The sequence below is a fragment of the Sceloporus occidentalis genome, unplaced genomic scaffold (genome assembly GCF_023333645.1).
Source record: "Sceloporus occidentalis isolate IW3139 unplaced genomic scaffold, rSceOcc1.0.p SCAF_9, whole genome shotgun sequence".
Taxonomy (NCBI): Eukaryota; Metazoa; Chordata; class Lepidosauria; order Squamata; family Phrynosomatidae; genus Sceloporus; species Sceloporus occidentalis.
Window position 1 is genome coordinate 21,003,660 of NW_028316989.1, and position 25,813 is coordinate 21,029,472.

The following is a 25,813-nucleotide window of genomic DNA, read 5'->3' on the forward strand; positions in this document are numbered from 1 at the left end:
CTCCACCTTATTTTTCCAAACATAAGCAGAATCTCCATTCAAATCTCCTTGCAGCTCACCGGTTATACTGGTAAATCATGAAGCATCATTTTCATTCAAAGTACGAAGGATAATGCTCTCCAGGCTATATAAGAAGATGGGAATGAAACCTCTGGAGAGTTCTGCTACCCTCAACTTCAGATGGCAAGGATAAGGTAAAGGAGAGGTGGACTGTTTTCTTGGAAGGTTGGGAATGTTAAGGAAAAAGCAACATGGGATATACAGTGAATGAAATAAAACTTGTATGTGAGAGTCAGGGGGACTCAGCAGAAGCAATTAAGAGCCACACAGGTGTATAAGGTAATGGTATTAGCAAGTCCTAAATGCCAAGGACAGAAATGTAAAGTGGATAATTGAACACACCTGAGAGTTGTTAAGTGGTCAAGGCTGAGATGATGAAATCATTAATTCTGGGTAGAAACAAGAGAACCAATGAGAGTGGATGTACACGCCCACTGGGTGGAAACTGACAAGAGTGGGTGGTATTATCCAAGGACTATAATAATGGCTATGAATCCTAATCTATTTTGTGGGTAGTAGTGGATAGTAGTGAGGAGTTGTGTTGGATAGATTTGGAGCTGTATATAATAGAATAAAGTAGATCTTTTATATAAGACTACTGAGTTGTCTGGTGTCTTGGGTGAAGATACAAGAGCCAGCTGAATCCTGAAGAAGTGTGAAGACTTCTGTGGAAGCAAGAGTGAAAAGGCTTGGAGAGTTTGTCAGGGTCTTCAGCCTATTCTCTGTAACTCTGCTGCTTTAGAGCAAAGCTTTAACCACTGGCCAAAACTGGTCAGCGCCGGTGCGTAACAAGGTGGTGAGTTCGAGCCAGAGGTGAAGAGCTACAACTCCCATCATCCCTGACAGGGAAGATATGGTCATCTTGAAAAGAACAGTGATGATTGATGACCAGCAACATTTTGAAATTAAACAGATTCTTGATTGTCAATGGGTCAAAGGCCAGCTTCAATATTTTGTATTGTGGAAAGACTTCCCTCCCATTCATGCTGACTTTGACGTTCAAGTCCCTAAACTAATCAAACAGTTCCATTTAGAATTTCCTTCTAAGCCTAGTCTGGGCTGATAGGAGTGGGTGATTATGTTGCCATTATTTTGATACTGTTAGATTAATTGGGGGGGGGGGTTATGGTAGGGGATCTTGTAGGGGCAGGATGTCAGGACCCCCTCCCCCCCCTTTTGGGGTCCTTCTGCCATGGATATTTGATTAGGGTATAGAAGGTTAGTGTGTAGAATGTCTTGATATTTTGCATGTGCAGGTGTAGTTAAACATGGGAATGTAGAAGTGGTGATAGAGACAGGCATCCTTGGGTGGCCTGGGAATGTAATGTGTGGATGGGAGTGGTGCCTGGGTGATGATATTATAGAATCTACTGGCAGCTTCTCAGTCTGAGCAAAGAATGCCTTCCTGTGTTCTTAATAAACTTTTTCTGCTTCATCCATGAAGTCTGATTATTGAGTTAAGATAAAGACCAAACATCACAAGGACAGAGTGTTCATAGCTAACTCACTCTGATTGTGCCCTTAGGCATTATGGCAGCAATGATGATCATCTGGCTGGAGACTGAAGAGAACAGCAGAAAGCTGTCTGCCCTGTGCTTTGTAGTCCCAGGAAACCTCTATACCACTGGTTTCCAACCTGAGATATACATACTCCCAGGGATATACAGCAGAACATTCAGGGATATGTGATTTTTAAAAAAATCATGGAGAAAGCTGAGAAGCAAGAGTTTAATACAGTCAGCCTTCCACATTTTCAACTTTGCCATCACCACTCCTCAGCGATTCTTTCTTCTCCTGACCCAAGCTGAAGGCTCTTGTGACTATGTGTGCATGGCAACCTCAGGCTTTAGGAGTGGGGAGCACAAACAAATGACACTGACAAGCCCCATCCTGAAATCCAGGACTGCTGCCTCAGTGTGCAGATGACAGCCTGTGTGTCAATGAGCAGACAACAGTCTCTAGCAGCTATATTAATTGCATACCTTGTGTTAGCATGCAGGGCACATTTTATGGAAATATACTGCCAACATGAGAAAAGTCTGGGAATCACTGTTCTATATTGTTCTAATAATTGTTTTACTAGGCTTTCTTCTGGAGCAGAACAACAAGAGGGAGACCTTGAAGCAGTAATTTTTTCTCTCAGTGTTCTGGAGAAAAATTGAAGAGGCAAAACCTACTACAATATTGTGACCCAGTCATCCTTGAGTGAGTAGTATCCACAAAACATGCCCACCCTGTCATTTTACATTTGCAATCTGGTTATACTCTAGAGCTAGTTATTCTCAGTATTTTATAGCACTGAGATATGTATAATTCAAATTTTGGTAATCTTATTTTAATTTTAAAGCTTCCGACTTCTAAAAATGGCCAATAAAGCAACTTAGAGGACCCGGGGTGCATCTATTTATATCTATATCTCGACCTATTTAAGAAGGGGTTAAAAACATACCTTTTTCAGCAGGCATTCCCCTAATGTCCCCGACATAATTTCTACTCCCCCTTCAGTGCAGTTTTACCTTGAGCTAGCTTGGAAATTGTTATTTGTAGCTTTTAATGTATTTTTATTGCTGTTTTTATATATGTTTGAATTGCAATCTTGTATATTGTAACCCGCCTTGATCTTTGGAAAGGCGGGCTAGAAATAAAGATTTTATTATTTATTATTATTATCTGGGACGGACACGGCAGGCGACTAGGTAGCGATTGCTTTGCGATAACATTCAGCTCCCTCCCAAATTAGGAATGAATTCAGGAAAGGTAAACTGGGGTTTTAACCCCATTCGATAGGGTCCTAAGTTTCAGGATGAAGAATTGGAGGGTGAACATGCTGCATTGAAAAGAGAGAGTATGACTATGCATGTTTCTGTGTACTGCTGCCATCTGCTACTGCAGTTTTACTTCATAATGGTTACTTTAGAGCTTCCAAGCATTTTGCTTGGTCACCATCTCCTTTAAAGGTTCAATTGGGTTTAGTGGAAGGCAACAATCACTGTGGGGAAACACTAAAGGTTAAAGGTAAAGGTTTTCCCTTGACATGAATGTCTAGTTGTAACCGACTGTAGGGGGCACTGCTCATCTCGGTTACTAAGCCAAAGAGCCAGCATTGACCAAAGACAGCTCCATGGTCATGTGGCTAGCATAACTGCAGAGAACACTGTTTACCTTCTCACTGAAGTGGTACCTATTTATCTACCTGCATTTGCATGCTTTCAAACTGCTAGGTTGGCAGAAGCTGGGACTAGTGACGGGAGCTCACGCCATCATGCGGCACTTGGACCTTGAACTGCCAACCTGCCGACCTTACTATTGTCAGAATTGGCATCTTAAACACTAAGCCATTGCAGCCTTTTGTAGGAAACGCTAAGTTACCTTAAATATTTTCTGGCTTAGTAGTAGTTGAATAGGGTACTGCAAGACTGCTGTTTTGTAGTTTTTCACATATTAGTGTTAACTTTCTCAATTCTGTTCCAGTTCTCTCACTTTATCATATCTCACTGTATCACAGTTTCCTGCCCTGGCATGAGGTGCATGCAGGAGCATGGTTTAGGCAAAACAGTGGCGTTTCTCTCTGCCTAAATGCTTCATCCTCACAAAGACATCACGGAACATAGTCGCATGTGTAATGTTGGAAGAGATTAATTCCTCCTCAGTTTGGAATCATTGTTTAATTTTTGCTCTTCTTCTTTTGCCAGGTATATATCTACCAACATACTTCAGGGATGGGATCTTTCCTAGGACATACCCTTTCAGGAAGTCTGTTTTTGCTCCTTGGATTCCTATGGTCTATAAAACACCCCTTGAGGTTCTTTAGCCTGAAGTCAAAACATGCTGTACGGGTTGAAAAATACATCGATTACATGGAGTTGCTGGAATGGGGAGGCATGATAGTCTTCTCTTTCATTGGTACATTTGAGATATCATTTTCTTACTTCTCAAATATCAGTTGAGACAACTGAGAAAAGATTATGGTTAAAAGCTATAGGAAGACAGCCACTAATGGATCCCCAAAAGAGAATTTGCCAAACATTTGCATATTTTTTGTCTGTCTGGAAAGGTATTTATATGCAGAGGTGCCCTTTTAGTGAAAGTTAATATAATTTAAATAGAAATGCAACACATCTCGCCTCAATAGGAAGGACTGTAAGCAGCTGACAGCAGTTTGTTGTCATTCCCACTTACATTTAAACCGGTTTGTGATTTGCCTTTGCTCTGTGTTGTTAAATCAATTCCAAAAGGTCTGTCGTTCCCACTATGAAAGAGGATCTTTTCAGTCTCCCCTTGTAATAGTTTCTTTTTCGGCACAATTGTTATCCTCACTAGTTTGTGCTGCTTCAAAACACATGCCTATCATCTGTGCATCATCAGTGTCATAAGTGGCAGCCTAGACAACCTGGTTTGGAAATAGATAGATAGATAGATAGATAGATAGATAGATAGATAGATAGATAGAAGATTTGATGCATTAGTTTTGCAGCAGTTGTTGAACACACTGCAGCATTGATTATTTTTGAAAGAACCACCAAAGAACTAATATCAGGAAAGAGCGGTTTTTTTGCGTCTGCCTCACATGATTGAAACCGATCACAGTAGGATCGGAACTGGTTTCAAATGGAAATGACGGTCATGTAACCCAATCGGCAATTTACTTGAAATCATAGTAAAAATGCAACCCTGATGATAATTGTGGATGGGCAACTATTAGGGATCTCCAAGGAATATCAGGTGTTGTTAGCTATATTTCAGAGAAAGGTAATAGTAAATCATCTCTGAGTATTCCCTTCCTAAGAAAACAGTATGAAATTCATGATGGTCACTGTAAGTCAGTCAACAGGTGACTTGAAGGCATGTTTGTGCATCCAGGCATATGTGTGTTTGTGCACACAGACACACATGCACAGAGAACTTTAACATCCCTCTCTCCTCTCAGTGTTCATCTTTATATCTTTATACAGAAGGTTCCTCAGTATTCAGAAATATAAGCTGCCCTATTAAATCAAATTATAGCTCCCCAATATAGCACAGATTTGGACCAAATGAACATACAAACATTGTATGCCCCAAAGTTTGTGGATACTGTCCAATCTTTATGGGTGTGAGATTGTGATGATTTAATTGTTTTTTTAATGTAGAATGTTTCATTTTCTCAATGCATATATTGTTTTCTTTTAACCAAGCAAGTAAAGGATTAAACAGTGAAATCTCAAGAAGATAAAAACATAAGTAGACATGGCTAGATCCATCTTTTAAAATAGGCATTTAGGCCCGTTTCATCCTGAATTCCATTCTCACTCAAGCAAGGTTATCCACCTTCCATCTTCTCACTAAGAAACTCCTTGATTGTCTGCAGACCCTTTGAAACCCTTTACTCAAAGAAAACATTACAAAAAACCCTCAAGGTAAGGCAGTCTATTCCCTGTGGGACATTCATGTGTTCCAATATCCCAGAAAGCCCTTATCAATTACTTTATTCTGATCGGAGACCCCTCTAACATAAGTAACCCCCCTTTGATTACCAACTGCAACATCAGGACATTGGAAACAAATTTTATCTGCTTCTGACCACTATTACATTTTGCTAGAGCGATGCCAGAGGAACAGCTATTTTTCTATTTATTAATTAAATTTAGATCTTCCAGAGAAGGACCCGCAATGGCTTTAATATCTGTTAAAGCAATATAGTTAAAATGATGCACAGTACAAAAGTTCAAACAGCATTTCACAAACTATCCAAGTAAAGCATTACTTTTAAAACATTATTTCAAAAGAATTAAAACCACGTAAACCACGTATTAAAACAACAAACCCATTGTGCATCCTTCTGCTCCAACCAGATTAAGAGCTGATGATCTATTAAATAGGAAGGTCTTTGACATCTGGGTGGAGGGCATTGTTCCTGTGATTATTTTCAAGTTTGTCTGCCATTTTAATTGAAGAAGTGCATTGGCAAATATAGGAGAACTACCAGTTTACCTTTCTCAAACGCTGCACTCAGGCTCCCTAAGCAGTGATATAGTTGATGCAACTAAAGATATGATCCTCCTTTCTCTTTTCTCTCAGAAATAACCAAAAATTATGCATTTATTCTTAGGTTTTTTATTAGAGCAGTTCTTGCCTGAAGGTCCCCACCTCCACCTGTACAATAAGGAAAACCACAAGTGGGTGCTTCTTAATATTTGGCAGCATGCAACAATGCACATCATGTTTATATTTGCTGGCATAGCAGGTGTACTTGTTCGCTGCAAGTTCCAGGTCCCTTTGGGGATGGATTACTTCCTGTTCTCATTGGCACTGTTTGTTGAAGGTAAGTGGGCAGTCTCATAGAAAGACTGAATTGGCCGAATGATCATTTGACAATCAAATACTGATTGCTGTTTGTGAAAAAGAATGTTGACCATAGGCTCAAACCTGACATTAAGTGAACCTGTGGATGCTACCCAGCAATTTCTCTCTGCATTTTCCTGTGAAAAATGGAAACACATTTTATAGATGTCATTTGTCTTCAGCTTTTCCCTGGCCCTGACCCCTAAAACTGCCACTTATGTGAGAAATATTGTTTGTCCTACTTCTTCCCCTACCAAGGAAATGTGGAGAAAAGACCCAGGTCAGAAGCATCCATTCATCCTCCATAAAATGCACCTAGAGGGTTAGGGGAAAATATGGACCCAAGCAGTGAAGTGCACTGTGGGAAATTGGAGAGCATCTCCAACTCATTCAGTATTGTTGTTTGTTGTTGTTAACTGCCCTCGATCTCGACTCATGGCAACCCTATGGATGAGACATCTCCAAGACCCTCTATCCTCCACTGCTCCGCTTAATTCCTGCAACCCCATAAAACCCATGACCTCCTTAATAGAGTCCATCCATCTGGCATGTGGCCTTTCTCTCTTCGTACTTCCCTCCACCTTTCCCAGCATTATAGTCTTTTCCAATGAGTCCTTCCTTCTCATGATGTGTCCGAAGTACGACAGCCTCAGTTTGGTCATCTTGGCTTCCAGGGAGATTTCCAGCCTGATCTGTTCTAGGACCCATTTGTTTGTCCTTTTGGCTGTCCATGGGATCCTCAGCACTCTTCTCCCAGCACCACGTCTCAAATGAATTGATTTTCTTCCTATCTTCTTTCTTAACTGTCCAGCTCTTACATCCATACATGGTAATAGGAAATAGAGTATACTCCCTTTGTTCAGAATAGAACATTCTGTAAGGTTGCCGTATGATTTTAGCTGGCTGAGTTTCATTTTCCACCCATTAAAATCTGTTGGTTGCAAGCAATTGTTGACCCTCAGGTGTTGTAGACTATGTTTCAGAGGAAGGCACTGTCCAAACCTCTGAGTCATCATTGGCTAAGAAACCCCCAAGAAATTAATGAGGTCACCATAAACTGACAGGTGATTTGAAGGCATGCTCGCGCGCGCGCACACACACACACAGGGTATCTATTGTGGCACTGGCAACTCAACATAAACTAATTCCCAGAAATTTTGCCATTTTCCCTTTAAGTGAGTTCATAAAGATATAGCATAACTATGGACATGCAATCATGAATGTGGCCATTTAAAATAATTATGTTGGGGGGACCTAGATGGCACTTCAGGGGAGTGATAAGCCATAGGAGTGATGGTGATTTATGGGTACAGGAGTTTGAAAGAATCCCATTGTTATGGATAGATCACTACTTGATATGGTTTAGATTTGTTGGGACTCCTAACTTCTGCAGGGATGGTAGATTCAGTAAAATGTTTCAACCCTAGCGACTTGGGCAATTGGCACAATCACTCCCAAGGCTCTTCTACTTGGCTGCAGAGTATGGGCTACTTGTTTTCTGAACAGCTTAGAACAATGATGCACTTGGACAATGCATGGCAGGAGATTGGACTGGATGGCCCTTGCGGTCTCTTCCAACTCTATGATTCTATGATTCTAGAGTGACAGGGGATGAAGACCCAGGATGAATTTGATTATCGGTTGGGGCTCATTTTAGAGCTTACTCCACAGCAGTGACAGCAGCAAAGTGATTCTTTTCATCAGCTCAGGACCCATCTACACCACTGCGAAATCCTGTACTCACTCCTAATTGCAGCACAGTTTCCCAGTCCACAGTGACTCTGATAATATCACATTCAGGTGAGATCGGAGTAAGCGAGAAGAAAAGGGTGTTCCTATAGTGTTCTATGGTGCCGAGTATTTCTGTCCTCCCCACTGATCGAGATTTTCCAGGTGAATGTGGGGTAAATGGCAGTTCTTTTTTCTCCATACTTTTGGAGAAAAGCCCTGTATTGCCCATGAATCCTGAGGAACATCATGTGCATGAGTTGCAACCACTACAGGGTGAGTATGGGGTTTCCTGCCGGTGCAGACAAATCCTCAGTCTCATCCAGTGTAGCTGCTCTAGGTAGTTATAGGGCTATTACATCATAGTCCTCAGGCTGTTGAGGTGGAGCCTTCAGAACAATGCTGTGGTGAATTTGCTAAATACTCTGAGGAGAAAATAGTTTGAATCTATTCTGTCTTGGACTCCACATTGGAAGTAGAGTCTGGGGAGGTAACAGAGACACATACACATACAGTTGTGACGTATGAGTTTCATTTTGTTCAACATTTTGTCGTGGACAAGTTGCTTGCAAATGTGAGGCCAACCACATGTTTGTTAGACCCAGGTCCATCTTGGCTAGTTAAAGCTGCCAGAAGAGGTTTAGCTACCTGGGTGGTGGAGCTTATAAATGCCTCTTTGAAAGACCATTGTATATAACCTCTCTAAAAGAAGCAATTTTAAGACCTTTGTTGAAGAAGCCTTCATTAGACCCCACTTCCCTAGATTACTATAAACCAGTCTCTAATCTCTCCTATATTTCTGATTTGAGAAGGCACAGGAATGTAAGAAACTGTCTTATATGGAATCAGATCATTGGTTCACCTTGCTTAGTATTGCCTCCTGCACTGACAGACACAGCTCTCTAAGGTTTCAAACTGGGTCTTTCCCAGACCTTCCTGCAGATGTCAGGGATTGAACCTGATACCTTCAGCAGGCAAGTACTTGCTCTGTCACTAAACTGGATTTTACTTTTTCTTCCAATCATGTTGCTTTTAATGCTTTTATGACTTTGTTTTCAGTAAAAATAAATGATAAAGCTCTGCAAGACTTTTAACCACTCACTCTTAACATGTTGTATCTCTTTTTGTCTCTACCAGGGCTGCTATTCTATACTCATACAGACCGCTTATCTAATCTGGATCAATACATTCACTACATTGGTATAATCCCCATATGGTGTGGTGCCCTTTGCAGTTTGTTTGAGGTGTGGTTGAGAAACAACCCAATCCTGGAACAAATCAGAACTTCCATGTTCATTACCCAGGGAACCTGGATGTGGCAGGTCAGTTTTGGTCGGATGGTGTTCATTGGCAAGCATTCTTGAGAATTTTAATTGCAGTTATTGTGGTCCGGCAGCTGATAATGTCTCTAAATAAGCTACTTAAGCAGTGCCAGTGAAGGCAGAACAAAATATTGAGATATACCATGAAATGCTCATGTTGGTAATACCATGGCATCTTTGTTCCTGGGACAGTAAACAATGAAGAGACTTCCAAATCACCTTATCACCAACTGCCATGCTCTGCTCTTGCAGACTCAGGGCCATGGCTTCCTTGATTGAGTCTACAGTTGGCCCTCCATTTTCATGGGGGATCCATTCTTTTTTTTAAATTAAATACCATCAGTCTCACAGAGCAATCTCTGCAAAAATGGACGCTCGCCAATATTCAAGCCCCATTGACTTGAATGGCAGTGTGTGCTTGCTTGCATGTATGGGCATGCGCCACAGGCACATGCCCCATTTTGTCCCCCTCCATTTGCCCCCCACGGATACATGAGGGGAGCAGATTTCAAATCTGTGAAAATGGAGGGGCAACTGTATATATCTGTAATATGGTCTTCCACTTTTCTTACGATCTTCTACCTTACAAAGAATTATGGTCTTTTCTAGTGAGTCATGTCTTTTCATGATATGGCCAAGGAATGACAGTCTCCGTTTAGTCATCTTGGATACTAGGGAGAGTTCAGGCTTGATTTGCTCTAGGACCTGTTCATTAGTCTTTTTAGCAGTCCATGGATTCTGTAGAACTCTTCTCCAGCATCCCATTTCAAATGAATTGATTTTCTTCCAGTCATCTTTCTCCACTGTCCAGCTATCTACCTATGAATAATTGTTATGATTTCTCTGTGAGACTGAGGGTATTTAATTCAAAAAGAGAACTTTAATTGCTTAGGACTGTGTTTTGAGTCGAGGTACAGACTCAAATATTGCAAGACATATAGCTCAGGAAAAGATTGTTCCTGTCTGTGAGCTATCTTAGTCCCCCAATGCCTTGATCTTTATATTAATTCTTTGTTCCTTGTTCTAAGATAGTTTGAGGAAGCGAAGTATTTTGCACCATGTTGGATAGCAGCTTTCATGACCTCACTCACTGGCTATCCTGGCTAGTGCTAGTAGGAATGCCATCCAACACCTGGAATCAAAGTTGTGCACCCTTCCTATATTGTCTAAACTTATTCATTTATTTGCTTCTAGCCAAAACTGTTTCCATTTTTCTGCTATCATCAAGGTATTTAGGTTCCTTTGAAGACTCCAGATGAGGGTATGGCATGGGGGGGAGGCATTACTTCTCTGCTCATTGTAAAAAAATGGTCTTCTCTGGTGTCAAATATTCTAGGTCCACTTTGTCTCCAGGTAAGGCCATTTCTAAGGAGACATGTACTCAAGCAATCTAGAAGTCTTCTGCTAAAGTGTAAACATTACCTTAATACCTATGGACAAAATTTTGTTACAGAAAGAAATGAAATATAAGCGAGAACATCTAGCCAAGAATATGCTACCTATTGCCTCTCCTCTTCCTATCAAAAATGACCCCTGTTTTGCTTGGCTTGGATGGAACTGTTAAGGAGAGTTAGAAATGTGTGTGAGGGTCTTACTCTAGACCAGTATGATTTTTGGACCACTGTACCTTAGAAAGGAAGGCATGCCCATACAGGTCTCCAGAGCCAATAGTGAGCAAAGACACAGAAGAGATCCATGACTAACCAATTGTCTATAGCTTTATGAAAAACCCACAAAAAACTATGGATGCCGGCCATGAAAGCCTTGGACTTCACTTTATGAAATCTATTAGTCAAATTGCTTGCCCATCTTCCTTCACTCTACCTCCCTTCCCTGTTGGCAAGAGAGGTCCATGTGATTGAAAATGGTTTTCCAGGAATTCCTGACCAGTAATAAATAAGGCATGCAGGAAAATTTCCTTTTTTGCAATAGTTTGGACAGGCTGAAAGATTATTAACATTTTTTAACAACAACAACAACAACGTTTATGGATTAGCTAACTAATTTTAACTCATAGCTCCTATAGGAAGAGGAAAGGAAATACTATGGATTGGGAATGACTGAAGTTTGAAAATATCATAGGGTAAAAATGGGTCATTTGAGTTTTTCAAATGCTTGCTGGTCACATCATGGAAGATGCTTCATGTATGCTTGGGTTCATCTCATGACAAGGGGCAATAGGTGGATAACTATTTCAATTGTTCAGGAAAGATGGGGCTGTCTTTAATATACACAAAGTGAGATGCTTCTCCTCATTCACTCTTTCTTCTGTTTATTCATCCAGATTGCATTTGTGTTATATCCACGGTGGGGAGACCCCCACTGGGACCACAATGACCCGGCGACCCGCATGTTTATGGCTATGTCCTACTCCTGGCACTTCGGGGGCGTCATTCTCTTCCTTGCCATAATGTATGGCATTGTCTACTGGTATGCAATGAAGCTGAGCAGTTAAGGAATAAGAAAGTAGAGGATGCTCTAACGGAGCAAAGCAGCAACAATGTGTATTAATGAATCATACTGACATCTTCCTAACCAGAATTATTCAGAAGACTTTTATGCTGTACTTCATCAAAATTTGCAGTTTTTTTAAAGTTAAACTTTTAATTATGAATACCAGAAAAAGTCACAAGACAGACAGCTGAATTTCAGTATGTCAGATTTTGCAGAATATCACAGATAATGATCATAGATGTGAATCAAATTGATCACCTGTAAATGTTTAAGATGGCGCAGAGAAGGAACCCATAAACTTGAATCTTGCTGATGAAATACAGTGAATTATTCACAAGTAATTCAAGATTAGGCATGTTTGTGCCTTGTTTTGGACAGGATAGAATGAATGATTCCCTTGCACACTGTCCAAAACCTCCTTTCCTCCAGCAGATGACCAGCCCTATGGGGCCACTGCTGCAGCCATTAAATAGCCAGGGGTAATGCACACCATTCCTTTCACACTTTCTAAGAATTGCAACAAAGATGAGGCTCTGAATAATAATAATAATAATAATAATAATAATAATAATAATTATTATTATTATTATTTCTTACCTGCCTCTCCCTATAGATTGAGGTGGGGAACAACAACCATCAATAATGAACAACATCAATGAAAACACATTAATTAAAACATGAAACAGTGAAAAAGGACAAATAAGACATACATACTTTGAAACAGTCCACATTTCAAATTCAGCATCCAAATTCATAATTTAAAAATCATCTGGATAAGCCTGCTGGAAGAGACTGGTCTTCAATGCGGTTCTAAGGTGTGGGGACTGCTGGTGATACTAGGGTTAGGGACCGCACACCAACCGCACAGTCCCTGACCCTAGCATGGCATGGCAGTGGCCGGATGGCGGTGTTCCGTCCACACGGGTGCTGCCATCTTGACGTAAGCAACACGCAGCATAGACACGTTGCTGCGTGCGCTTACATCATGAGTGCACCATTGGTGTTTTTTTCTGGGTTCTTTTTACTATGGAGGGATGCTGCACGGTTTGGCCGCTGTGGTGTCCCTCCAGAGGGAATCAGGCCACCACCAGCCCAAACTTAAGAGAGAGGTATGTACCGGGCCTAAATCTGGACCGTGTTTTTAGCTGTCGAATCTCTTCCGGCAGGTCATTCCACAGTCCCTGGGTGGCTGAAGGAAAGTTCTCTGGCTGACAGTTGCCAGAGTTGCCAGATAAGTGCCACATGATATCAACTCTGATGGCAGAAGGCTTCACTGTGTCCATTTGTAGTTAGGTTTCTGTGTGTCTATACTCTATTTGAACTTTACTTTGCTTTCTGCAGGATCTTTAGGAGACAGAAGGTAAGCTTGGGATACACTGAAATGGAAATTGTGGAGTTCAGCAACGAAAACACAAAGACCTACACTTTTCTTGTGGATGGATCTAATGATAAATAAACATTTTCCCCTTTGGACATCAGTTGAAAGAGAAGCTTTTTAAAATGATTGAATGAGAAGAACAATATGGTTACTAGAAGGCTTTGACAAAATATATGGAGGGGAAAAGACTGCTCTGTGCGGCTCTGTGTATGTATGCAGAACAGAGTATGGTCAAGAGCCAGGTGCTTTACTAAAAGACATTTAAGAGTGTGTATGTAGAAAATGGCAAGAATGCTGTCTGTATTAGTGTGTATGTGGTGTGTACCTTTTATCACAGTTGGTGGATGTGTGTGTGTATATATAGGAACTTAGTCCACCAATTAAAAATAAAGTTCCAGATAACAACAACATTTATTTATAATGTTGCTTTCACCAAAGGGCAGTACATCAGAATATATACAATCAAAAATAAATGATAAAACACAGCACTATAAAATTCTACAATACTAAAACGATATACTAATATGATAAAAACAAAATTATCATCAGTTGCTACCCATCTTAGCCTCCTTAGACACACTCGGCAACTTAATCTGGCGAATCAAAGAGGAAGGCCTTCAGCCCTTTACAAAAGTGGTTAAGATTCTCCTACAGCTGGAGGTGCAAAGGAAGACTATTCTGCAGATGAGGAGCCACATCCCTGAAAGGCTCGCAGCCTTGATAAAGCTGTATGCATTGGTGCAACCACCAATAATCCTTTGTCTGCAGATATTAAATTTCTAGATGATACATACCATGCCAGTTGAGTTGCCAAATACTTGGGGAGGTTAAAGTACAGGGCTTTAAATACTAGGCTCATAATGAGCCTTGGCCCAAACTGGTAGCCAGTAGAGGGATCTACAAGGGGAAGAGACATGTGAGTATTTGCGGAGATTTAAGATAACCTGGATAGCACTGTTCTGAATGAAAATCAGGGGAGTAAGAGAGCAGGAAGGCAAACCTGACAGTAGGCTATTACAATAATCCAGGCATGAAAAAACATGGCCTCAGCAAGAAAATGGGCAATCTTGACAGTCAAAAACCTACGGATCTTACGGATGTTCAGAAAATGGAAGGTACATGCCTTAACAGTTGTCCCGATAAAGGAGTGCAAAAACAAGTGATCATCCAGCAAAACTCCTAGGTTCCTGGCAACTGAGACAGGGAACTTTATCGCACGGGCCTTGGAACGGGCCCGTTGTGTTCTAAAAAGGGGGTGTTCTGGGAACGGGATGGGGCTAAGAATGGAGTTTACCGCACACTGGAATGCCACCGCTGCTGCTGGACATTCCAATCGCGTCCTACATCCATTCCAGGGGACGCGATTTCTGAGAACGCTTTGGAACAGTTCTTCAAAATCGCGCCCCCTGGAACGGATGTAGGATGCGATTGGAGCGTCCAGCGGCAATGGCGGCACTCCAGTGTGTGGTAAACTCCATTTTTAGCCCCATCCCGTTCCCAGAATGCCCCTTTTTAGAATGTAACAGGCCCGTTCCAGGGCCCGTGTGATAAAATTCAGGGGCCAGTGTGTAACCCTGTAAACACCTGAAGAACATGAAAGTGGGTCTATTGGACATGAAAGTGAGGCCAATATGTCTGTTTTATCCATACGGTTTAAGACAGTGAGTGGTCATCCATAGAGAAACACTTAATAGGTAGTCCATGATGGACTTCCAAAAAATAGCATTAGTTGAATCAAAACTCTGGAAAATCTGAGTCTCATCTGTGTAGATATGATATTGGAACCCACCTTTGAAATAAGAAGTCCAAGGGAAAGTGTATATAATGAAAATAGAATAGGACCCAGTACTGACCCTTGAGGCACTCCTACAGTTACAGGGAAGGTTGATGTCATAGCTCCCTGATATGAAATGAGATGATTAAGAGGTGATATGATAGCCCTGTTTACATATTTGAAGGTGTGTCATATTGAGGAGGGAGCAAGCTTGTTTTCTGCTGCTCCAGAGAACAGGATTCAGAGCAATGGATGCAAGCTACAGGAAAAGAGATTCCAACTCAACATTAGGAGGAACTTCCTGACAGTAAGGGCTGTTCAACAGTGGTAGTGTACTCCTTCAGAGACTGGTGGAGTCTCCTTCTTTGGAGGTATTTAAGCAGAGGCTGGATGGTCTTCTGCGAATGCTTTAAATTGGATAACCGAATGGATGACGTTGAAAAATTGAAAGCTTCTGAACTTCGAGGGTTTTGATAACAGATTCAGTTGGCACACTTATTTATGGTACAAGAAAGCAGCTGCACACAAAGACTTCTCACATCATGTGGTTAGAAGATCTCTCTTAAAAGTGTGGGAGAAATTTAAAAAGAAAGTGTACCGGAAGATCCCGCTTTGGTTATCCCCTCAAGAAGCATTTATTGGGAGATGAAAAGAGCTTGACTTATGGCTGACTTACAAAGATATCCTGTTTAAGACTAAAGATAATAGATTTGAAATGAAACCTATTGAAGCATTAAAACAATTAGATCCAAAGGTGCACTGGTATCCTTATTTACAGATTAAAAAAAGATTCAAAATTGATTAAAAAAACCCCTCAAGATTTTGAAGAGGAAACTTCAGAATTTTCAAAAATTTCATTAGAAACAGCCAACAAAAAGATAGCAAAACTATATAAATCCTTTAGAAACTTGGAACAGGAGAAAGAACCTGTCACAGATACAATGATAAAATGGGCATCTGATTTAGGGCACACAGTAGATATGGACAGTTGGAAATCAGCCTGTGAAAAAACAAAGAAATTCACAAAATCCCAAAGTCTTTGGGAAAATCTTTGGAAGATGGAACATAGGTGGCATTTGACCCCTAATAAAATAGTAAAATGTACAAAACAGGCCCAGGAACTTGTTGGAAGTGTGATAATGTACCCAGAACTTGGATTCACGTATGGTGGAAATGCCCAAAACTAAAACTTTACTGGAAAACCATACATAGAGAAATTGAATAGATGTTACAAATTAATTTTGAAATGTGTCCGGAAATGTATTTGTTAAACATGCTAGATAAACTATCTACACAAACTAAGATCAAGCACGGGAGAATCTTACTATATTTAGTAACCACCGCCAGAACTATATTAGCCCAATTTTGGAAAAATCATGAGACACTTGATCTTGAAATATAGTGGGAGAAATTTTTTGAAATGAGGGAGAAGGACATTTTAACCGGTCGTTTATCTCATAAAGACGTTACAGTAATAGAAAAAGAGTGGGATCCAATATTGATAAAGTGTAGATATGGACAATAAAGGGTGCAGATTACTATATGATAAACACATTTTATGTAATTTTACCTTTGATCAGACTTTAATTAGTAAAATACTTCGAGGTAATAAGAAAATAGTGAATAAGGGAAAAAAGAGAAGTGAGATAACACAACGTACAGAGTTGAGAGTTGATTTCAAGGCAACTATGGAAGTATTTGTATAATTTTACAATGTATTCTCTGAAACCATGAAAGGGTATATATCCCTAACATGGTGAAACGGAAACTCTTTTTTTAGCTTTATGTAAATAAAATGTTTTATAAAATAAAAAAATAAAAAAGAGAGAAATGTTGAAGGATATGCAACAAGAGTGAAATAAATTTTTCGGCTGGGGAGCAGAGAAGTTGGCCTTGCCCCTCCTGCCTTTCCAGCAAGCTGGCTTGAAAGCCAAAAAGCCGGTCAGACTGGTTCTTTTCTCAGCTCCTCAATTGGCTGGCCAGCAGCTTTTCTCTCACTACAATATGCTTTTGTTGTAACTGGCATTACCTGTCCTAATAGTCAACAGGGCGGTTAAACATTAAAATCACCCATTAGAATAAAATGGGTTTCCGGATATTTAATCTCCAATGAAAATAAATATTCTTTTAAATATTCCCATGCATTTTCAATGTAATAGTCAGAATTTTGAGCAGGAATGTAAACATTGATCAGTAGAAAAAACATCATATCCAGCCTGAGAAAATGTCCCATAGCCCTAGGGCCTAAAGTATCTATTAAATGGGATCCAGCTGAAAATGAGAGAGCCACACAAAATACAAGACCACCCTTGGATGTCCCTTGCAATTACTGCTGTTTGCTAGAACTGAACATGTCCTGTAGACTTGGGGTGGTCTGTAGCTGTGGCCCCCAATCCAGCCTCTAGAGAGCACAAAAAGGAGCTGCAAAACCCAGCTTCTTTTTGCACCCTCTAAAAGGTGTCACTGGGGTAGTACAGACCACCCCTTTCAGGGTGGTCTGTAGGCGCCCATTTTTGGTCCGCAGCATTGCCATAGCAACCAAACCATGCGGCAATGCTGCGGACCAAAAAAGGAGCTGCCTAGAGTGGCTCCTTTTTGGGATGTTGTAAGGGCGGTGTTGCAGCCCTTATGATGCCTCTTCCTGTGCATGACATGTAGGTGCTGCGATGCCCACACGTCATGCACATGCCCCCTGTGTGGGTGGGGTGGCACTATAATGGTGCCAACCATATGTTGTAGGGATCAGCAGTGTCTGTTTGGTGCGTGCTGCTGAGCCCTACTATCGCCGCCAGGATGTCACGTCCTGGGGGTCTGTACCCAGCCGTAGCCGTGGCGGCACAGCTTTCTGATGCTCTTTTGGCACTGCATCATCTAGATGCAGTGCCAGGGATGCATCATAATGCCATCTAGAAGGGCAGTGGCATAATGACACAATGAGGTGGAGTCATGGCATCCAGCATGCGGATGCTGTGCCATGGCTCCACCTACACAAAGTGCTGGTCTGTATGTTTTCTGGAAGCAAATAATATCAAACTGCTTTACATACTTCAGAAATGGAACATACAGCTTCTTATTATCCCAGCCACAAATATCCCAGGATAAACATTTGAAAGGCCCTCCACTGGTGACTTTATATCACTGATCATTATATAATGAGATACGACTCTGTAAAGATTTTAAATAGTGCATATCACAGACATCAGTTTCAAACAATGCAGTTTTCTTGACCACATCACCAGACCTGAATTCTCTCTCTAGTTTTGGCATTTTTTTGCTGATCTTCAATACTTCTTTCTCATCCCCCAAGTAGTCAATCACATCAAAAACTGGACTCATTCTGTTCATATTAGAACTTACTAGATATACAGTATTTTTAAGGTGACAAATAAGTTCTGTTGGTTTCTCTGGAGATTCTATTTCCTCTTCATCATTATCCAATCAGGCAGAAAGCTCAATGGTTGTCACAGAATTTGTACTGAATATAGAGGGAACTAAATTACACCTGACCTGAATCTGTTCTGACTTAACTGCTATAAAATTTATTTCTGCAAAGATTTTGCAATCTGGAGCACATGCCTTCCCCATAGCAATAGCTTGACCTGCTTTTCTGCACCCTTGCATTTGTTAACTTGATGGATTATTGCATCTTCTGTGGCCACTCCGTGTAATGTCTCATTTTTAACAGGGCCACCTTGCCCTATTTCCATATTTACCAAATAGATTTTCAGATTCTCTAATCTTGCCACAAAACAGACAAGTCTGTTGAAGAAGTTAGAAGTTACAGAGAGAAACATTTAACCTGTTTTGGTGACAGGACATACTCTCACACCTGTTTTGTATGTTTTTATTACCTGTTGAACTATTTGTTCTTAGTTATGATTGAATAAGATATTGATTTGTTTTGTTTTGAGCTGCTAAAAGCAAGGGACAAAAGGAGTCATATCACATCCTTTAAAAAAATCCATCCCTTTAAAAGGAATTTATGTACTTGCATCCAAACATGTTTACTCCTATATTGTGCTTGTGCTCCAGAATCATTATGATTGTGTGGCTTCAAGTCATTTGTAACTTATAGAAACCTCTACCATTGAGTTTTCTTGACAAGATTGTTCAGAAGAGGTTTGCCATTGCCTTCTCCTGTGGCTAAAAACATGTGACTTGTTCAAGATCCCCCAGTGGGTTTCCATGGCCAAGCTGGGAATTGAAGCCCAGGCTCAAGTCATAGTTCAGCACTTAAACCACTACTATGCTGTCTTTCAAAGAGTTCACCAAACTCTATATTCTTATATTGTGAAATCTTGAAATTTTAAAATATTTTTTAACATGTTTCCGTTCCTTGACTGTACTGCCCCTCACTTTCTTATCTATTTCTGTGCACAGTTAGTTTATTTCTTTGGGCCCTATATTTACAAGTCTTCATGACCAGGTCTTTATCACCACCTCTTTATGAACCAGCTTCCTTAAATATTTAAATAAATGCAAGTAGATGTTTATTACATTCAGATAAAAAGGATTTGAGGTGTTTGATGTATTTTGTTGTTGTTATCCACTCTTGAGTCGATCTCGACCCATGGCGACCCTGTAGATGAGACATCTCCAAGACTCCCTATGCACCACTGCTCTGCTCAGGTCCTGCAAATTCATACTCATGACCTCCTTAATAGAGTCCATCCATCTAGCATGTGGCCTTCCTCTCTTTCTGCTTCTGTCCAGCTTTCCTAGCATTATTGTTTTTTCCAGTGAGTCATGCCTCCTCATGATGTGGCCAAAGTATGACAGTCTCAGTCTTGTCATCTTGGCTTCCAGAGAGATTTCTGGCTTGATCTACTCTAGGACCTATTTGTTTGACTTCTTGGCTATCCATGGTAGCCTCAGTACTCTTCTCCAGCTCCACATCTGAAATGAATTAATTCTCTTCCTATCCACTTTCTTAACTGTCCAGCTCTCACATCCATACATGGTAGTAGGGAATACAATGGCTTGTTTGATTCTAACTTTCAGTTGTATGTCTTTACATTTTAGGATAGTTTCTAGTTCTCTCATAGTTACCCTCCCCATTCTTAGTCTTCTTATGGTTTCTTGACTGTAGTGCCCACTCTGATCAATACTTGATCCCAAGTATGAAAATTCTATTTCCTCATTATCTAGGTTGAATCTGTGTAAATTTTTTGTGGTCATTATTTTTGATTTCTTTATGTTCAACAATACGCCTGCCTTTGCACTTTCCTCCTTGATCTGCCTTAGTCAGGGGTAGGCAACCTTTTTGAGCCGGGGGCCGGGTTGCTGTCCCTCAGACAACTGGGGGGCCGAAGCCAAAAAATAAATAATTAAATAATTTTTTGAAAATTTACATAAATAAATAAACTGGGACAAATGTACGACAACATTTTCAAATGGTGAACACTTTTTTTAAAAAAGTGGAGGACATGCAAAAAAATTGCTGATTTTTTAAAAAAATGTTAATATAAATGCATGTTTCTGAGGTGTCTATAGACAATTGCCCCCCTTGCCCCTGCGCGCGAGAGGCCAAAGGCCACAGCGGCAATCGGTGGCAGTACCGGTCTGGGGCCAGTCCCAAGGCCTTGCCGGGCCGCATCCGGCCCGCGGGCCGCAGGTTGCCTACCCCTGGCCTTAGTAGTTGTTTCAAGTCTGTGATGTTTTCGGCTAGTAGTATTGTGTCGTCTGCGTATCTTACATTGTTTTTTTTTTTTTGCATTTTCCCTTTATTATTATTATTTTCATATACGTTACATCAAAGAAAGAGGAAGAAAAAAAAAAGGGAAAAAAAACGACAACAACAAATAGGTACCATCTTAAATCAAAAATATAGATCCAAATATCCCCCCACCCCCGCAATGTTTATGTTTCACATATGTTTACTCACATTTCCTTTTCTTCAACCATGTACAATTTATACCAAACAGTCTTCTTTAATTTTAAGTATCTTGCAACAAAGCAAATTTACCGGATGCCATTCTTCCTTTAAGGTATCTTCAGATTTATTGTTTATTAGTCTTGTAAGTCTATCCATTTCTTTCAATTCTTGTACTTTCAGTATCCATTCTTCAATTTTTAAAGCTTTGTTGTTTTTCCAGTTTTTTGCTATAAGTAATCTTGCTGCGGTAACCAAGTATAGCAATACTCTCCAAAAGGTTTTTTCCATTTTTTTTCCATGTTTGGTAACATATTTAACAAGTAAAATTTTGGTGACATATTAAATTTAAAGGCAAAAGACTCTTCGATTGCTGCATGTATTTTAGACCAAAATTTTTTAGCTTTCTTGCTGGACCACCACATATGATACAGAGTGCCTTCTCCTTTGCCGCACCTCCAACATTTTAAATTTGGTATCTTATAAATTTTCTTAATTTTTGCTGGTGTAAAATACCATCTATTCAAGATTTTTAAGTGGTTCTCCTTCAAAGTTTGAGATGCTGTGAAGCTATTTGTCCTTACCCATGATTTCTGCCATTCTTCATACTCTATAACGTGGCCTACATCTTGTGCCCATTTTATCATGTTTTCTCTTATTATTTCCCTTTCTAATTCCCTTTTTAATAATACCTTATAAATTTTTGCCATTTCCTTCCTCTGTGGTTTCAACCATATTTCGTCCAACTCATCTATAACTGTTTCTATTCCTCTATACTTAAGATCTTCCTTAAACTTAGTTTTGATTTGCAAATACTCTAGCCAATTTATATTATGTCCTTCCCTAGAAAGTGTTTCTCTCTCTTTTAAGATCATCTTCCCCTTTTTGTCTATATTTATCAGGTCTTTATATGTTAACCATCTCTTCTTTTGATTCCCATTGCTAAAGAAAGCCTCTTGTGTCGATGACCACAGAGGTATTTTGTTATAGAATTTTCCCTTAATTTTTACCCAAGTTGACATCAGGGCATTTCTTACATAATGATTTCGAAATTCCTTAGGTGATGTCTGATCTTTGTACATCAGGTATGCGTGCCAACCAGATGTTAAATCAAAACCCTCTAAATTCAACAAATCATAATCCTTCAGTCTTATCCATTCTTGAATCCAAAGAAGTTTACCGGCCTGCATATATAGTTTTAAGTCCGGCACTGCATACCCACCACGCTCCTTGCTGTCTTTTAAAGTCTCCCACTTTATTCTAGATTTGCCTCCTTTCCAAATAAATTTCTTGATTTCCTTAGACCATTGCAATATTAGCTCATCTTTGATGATAATTGGTAAATTATAGAATAGAAACAACAATTTAGGAAGGATGGACATTTTAACCAGAGAGATTCTCCCAAGGATTGATAAATTCAATTTATTCCATTTTATCATGTCCTTTTGTAAATCTTTCCATTTATCTTTGTAGTTATTATCATATAGGTCCCTATTGCTATTAGTCAACCAGATCCCTAAATATTTGAGTTTCTTAGTTGTTCCGCATCCTGTTTTTTTACTTAATTTATCTTCTTCTTGCTTCTCCAGATTTTGGGTAAGAAAAAAAGTTTTGTCTTTATTTATTTTCAGACCTGCATGCTTTCCAAATTCTTTAAGTTCACACATCAGATGGTCTATGCCTTTTAGAGGATCCTCCAATATGGCCACCATATCGTCTGCATATGCTAATAACTTTCTTTCTTTTCTTTTTCTTTTGTTTCCCTTGATCTTTTCATTATAATTTATTGCGTTGATTAAAACTTCGAGTACAATTATAAACAGTAGCGGCAATAGAGGGCACCCCTGCCTAACACCTTTTTTAATTTGTATCTTCTCAGATTTATTTCCATTTATTTTTATTTGAGCGAATTGTTTGCTGTAAATCTGTTTAATGTTACTTATGAATTTATCCCCCGTTTTCATTCTCTTTAAAACTTCTAGCATAAATGTCCATCTCACGTTGTCGAAAGCCTTTTCGGCATCAACAAAAAGTAAAGCTAGCTTTTTTTGTTTCTTTATCCTATAGTATTCTAAAATGTTAAGAAGTGTTCTAATATTATTTTTAATTTGTCTTCCAGGTGCGTATCTTACATTGTTGATATTCCTTCCTCCTATTTTCACTCCTCCTTCTTCTGTGTCCAAGCCTGATTTTCCTGTAATATGTTCTGCATACAAGTTGAAGAGATCGCGTGAGAGGATGCAGCCTTGTCTGACCCCTTTGCCAACTGGGGACCATTCTGTTTCTCCATGTTCTGTTCTAACAGTAGCCTCTTGTCCTGAGTAAAGATTCCTCATCAGGACTATCAGATGTGTTGGCACTCTCATGTCTTTAAGGGCGTTCCATAGTCTTTCGTGATCTATGCAGTCAATGGCCTTGCTATAGTCTATAAAGCACATGCTGATCTTCTTATGGAATTCTTTGGTGCATTCCATCAGCCACTGTATGTTTGCAATGTGGTCCCTAGTGCCTCTACCTTTCCTGAATCCTGCTTGCACCTCTGGGATTTCTCTCCCCATGTATGGTTGGAGTCTGTTTTGCAGAATTTTGAGCACCATTTTGCTTGCATGAGAGATTAGAGCCCATGGTCCTATAGTTCCTGCAATCTTTTGTATCTCCTTTTTTGTGGATGGGGATGTATATTGATCATTTCCAATCTGATGGCCAATGTTTGGTTTTCCATATTTGTTGACATACGTTGCTTAGCACTGGTGTTGATTCTGTTTGTGTGGAATGAAGCAATTCGATTGGAATATGGTGATTTATTTTTTCCCATTTCTCTAATTGCAGCTTCCACCTCTGTTTTTAGAATTTGGGGTTGATCTTCATATGATTCTTCCATCCACATGTCCTTCATTTTGTTATCCCTTTTATATAGCTCTTCTGTGTACTGCATCCAGCAAATAACCATCCTTCAGTTGGCAAGGTGTCATCAGTTACTATATCATTCTGGCAGGAAGGATTGTCGTTATTTACATAGCCATTGTTGTGAATTAGATTTGGAGTTGATCTAAGCAGCTCACTAAATTGGTTATCCTTTTCAGATGGTTACACTTCAGTTGGCTGTAAATTAAAGAGCTGCATTAATGCTTGGGAAGTTATGTTATCAACAAATGCCAACTCTGTTGCAAGGTTAATAGAAAATGAATTGTTGTTATCTTTGTTAAAACCGCAGGAATTTCTTCTAAGATTCACTATAACGTTTGGGAGCTGAGCCATCACCACTGCAACCTCCTTCATTTCCCTCTCTCAGGCAGTAAGTAATTCTTTAATTTTTGTTTTAGTCTTCTGACCTCTTGAGGAAACTATCCCAGATTAAGGTGCAATGCCCAGAACTCTATAGTCTTTCCTTGTGAACACCATTTTCAAATTATCCCAATTACTAGCAGTTGTAAGTTACATATGCTGAAATTACACTGGTTGGCCAATACTCACAGCTGCAGTTTCATAGCAGAGCTTTCAGAGGTTCCCATTTTCTCTACTATCAGATAATTAATGGCTGTAGAATGTAGAGTGTAACATGTTGTCAAATGCTGTTGCCTTTCTTCCTTCAAAGGTTTACTCTTTCCTCACCCTTCTGAACTACAATCTTCCAAATCTGAAATCTCTCTACCTCCTGCTGTTATTCTCAGTTATTATTAAAATCCCTTATATCTTCAGAAGAAGCAAAACAATGATAAAATTTTAAAAGGAGCATCTGAGAAAAGCTGTTGCTCTGTTGCCATCTTCAAGCCAAAAAAAAAAAAAGTTTCCACATCTTCAAAATTTCCGGAATTATTACATTTCTACCCATTTTTTAAAGATCTTATTCAAAATCCAGTAATATAGTCTCAGGGGAAGGCAGTGGCAAACCTCATGATAGGTTTGCCTTAGGGTCGCCATATGTCAGAAACAACTTGAAAGTTCACAACAAGTATACCCTGTAAGGCAAAAGGGGCATTTATATCACTGCCATCTAGTATCATCTGGATACGTTAAACCAGAAATCCCATCATCTCCAGTTGACCATACTGGTTGGGAACGTAGTAGTCTGACACTATCTGGAGAGTACCAAGTTCTAGATCTAAACAAACCTCTTTGATAGACAACTCAGTAAGCTCTTGGGATTTTGATATCAAATTTATTAACACTTAAAACATTTGCACAATATATTTTTAAAGACACTAAAACTGATATATTTAATATAAGATTTCTGTAATGTGCACCATGCTGATGTAAATATTCTTTGGTGTATATTCCAGCACTGAAATGTCTATTGTCATGTTTGTTTCTCCAGAAGTGGAATTTTAACTTAAGAAGGTGACCCACTTTTAGATTATTCAAGGCAATAATGTGGGACATGCACTAAGCAAGAACTAGACAATGTCAGAAGCTGAACATTTGTGTTGTTTTCAGTTAACTTAACACTGGAAATCCCATGATATTAGTATTTATGTCAGTGAAACCTATCCATTAAAACTTGGGCTCATGGCGGATTCTTGTCCAAGGGACTACCAATATCCCTCAGTGAGAAAGATAAATAAAAGGCGAACACATTCCCTCAAAGAGAGCCTTTTCAACACAGGCAACCTCCATCACTGGCAACTGGGGAGAGGTGCCAAGTGTGATCCAGAAAGCACTTCTAGCTTACATAGGACAATAGTAAGGTCCAAGTATCCTGGACTGAATTTCATGCCAACCAAAAATGTGTTTCCCTGTATTCTCTGTAGCATATAAAGTTCTTGGGCAAACATTCAAAGATTCACTATCAAGCATGCATGCCATTTATTTATGGGAAACAGTCAATGAAGCATGGGAAGTCTGGATGCTTTTGCTCAGACTGAACCAAGTAGCAAGAGACTATCCAAATCAGATCAGATGTGTTC

General features: G+C 39.8%; 1 protein-coding gene across 1 annotated transcript; it reads left to right on the forward strand.

The window, feature by feature from the left end:
- Positions 1-3,917: 3,917 nt before the first annotated feature.
- Positions 3,918-13,576, forward strand: LOC149307020 (transmembrane protein 45B-like). The gene is made up of 5 exons (XM_089538245.1): positions 3,918-3,963; positions 6,149-6,361; positions 9,247-9,431; positions 11,716-11,861; positions 13,227-13,576. Exons 1-5 carry the CDS (start codon positions 3,918-3,920, stop codon positions 13,339-13,341), a joined length of 705 nt encoding a protein of 234 aa, XP_089394371.1. The 3' UTR covers positions 13,342-13,576.
- The last annotated feature ends 12,237 nt before the right edge of the window (positions 13,577-25,813 follow it).

What these genes read in the sequence shown, in the direction of transcription:
- LOC149307020 (XM_089538245.1), top strand. Translation starts at nt 3,918, where the DNA reads ATGGAGTTGCTGGAATGGGGAGGCATGATAGTCTTCTCTTTCATTG. An exon ending in GATAGTCTTCTCTTTCATTG is followed by an intron (nt 3,964 to 6,148) that starts GTACATTTGAGA and finishes ATTTATTCTTAG; the next exon opens with GTTTTTTATTAGAGCAGTTC. An exon ending in AGGGAACCTGGATGTGGCAG is followed by an intron (nt 9,432 to 11,715) that starts GTCAGTTTTGGT and finishes TTATTCATCCAG; the next exon opens with ATTGCATTTGTGTTATATCC.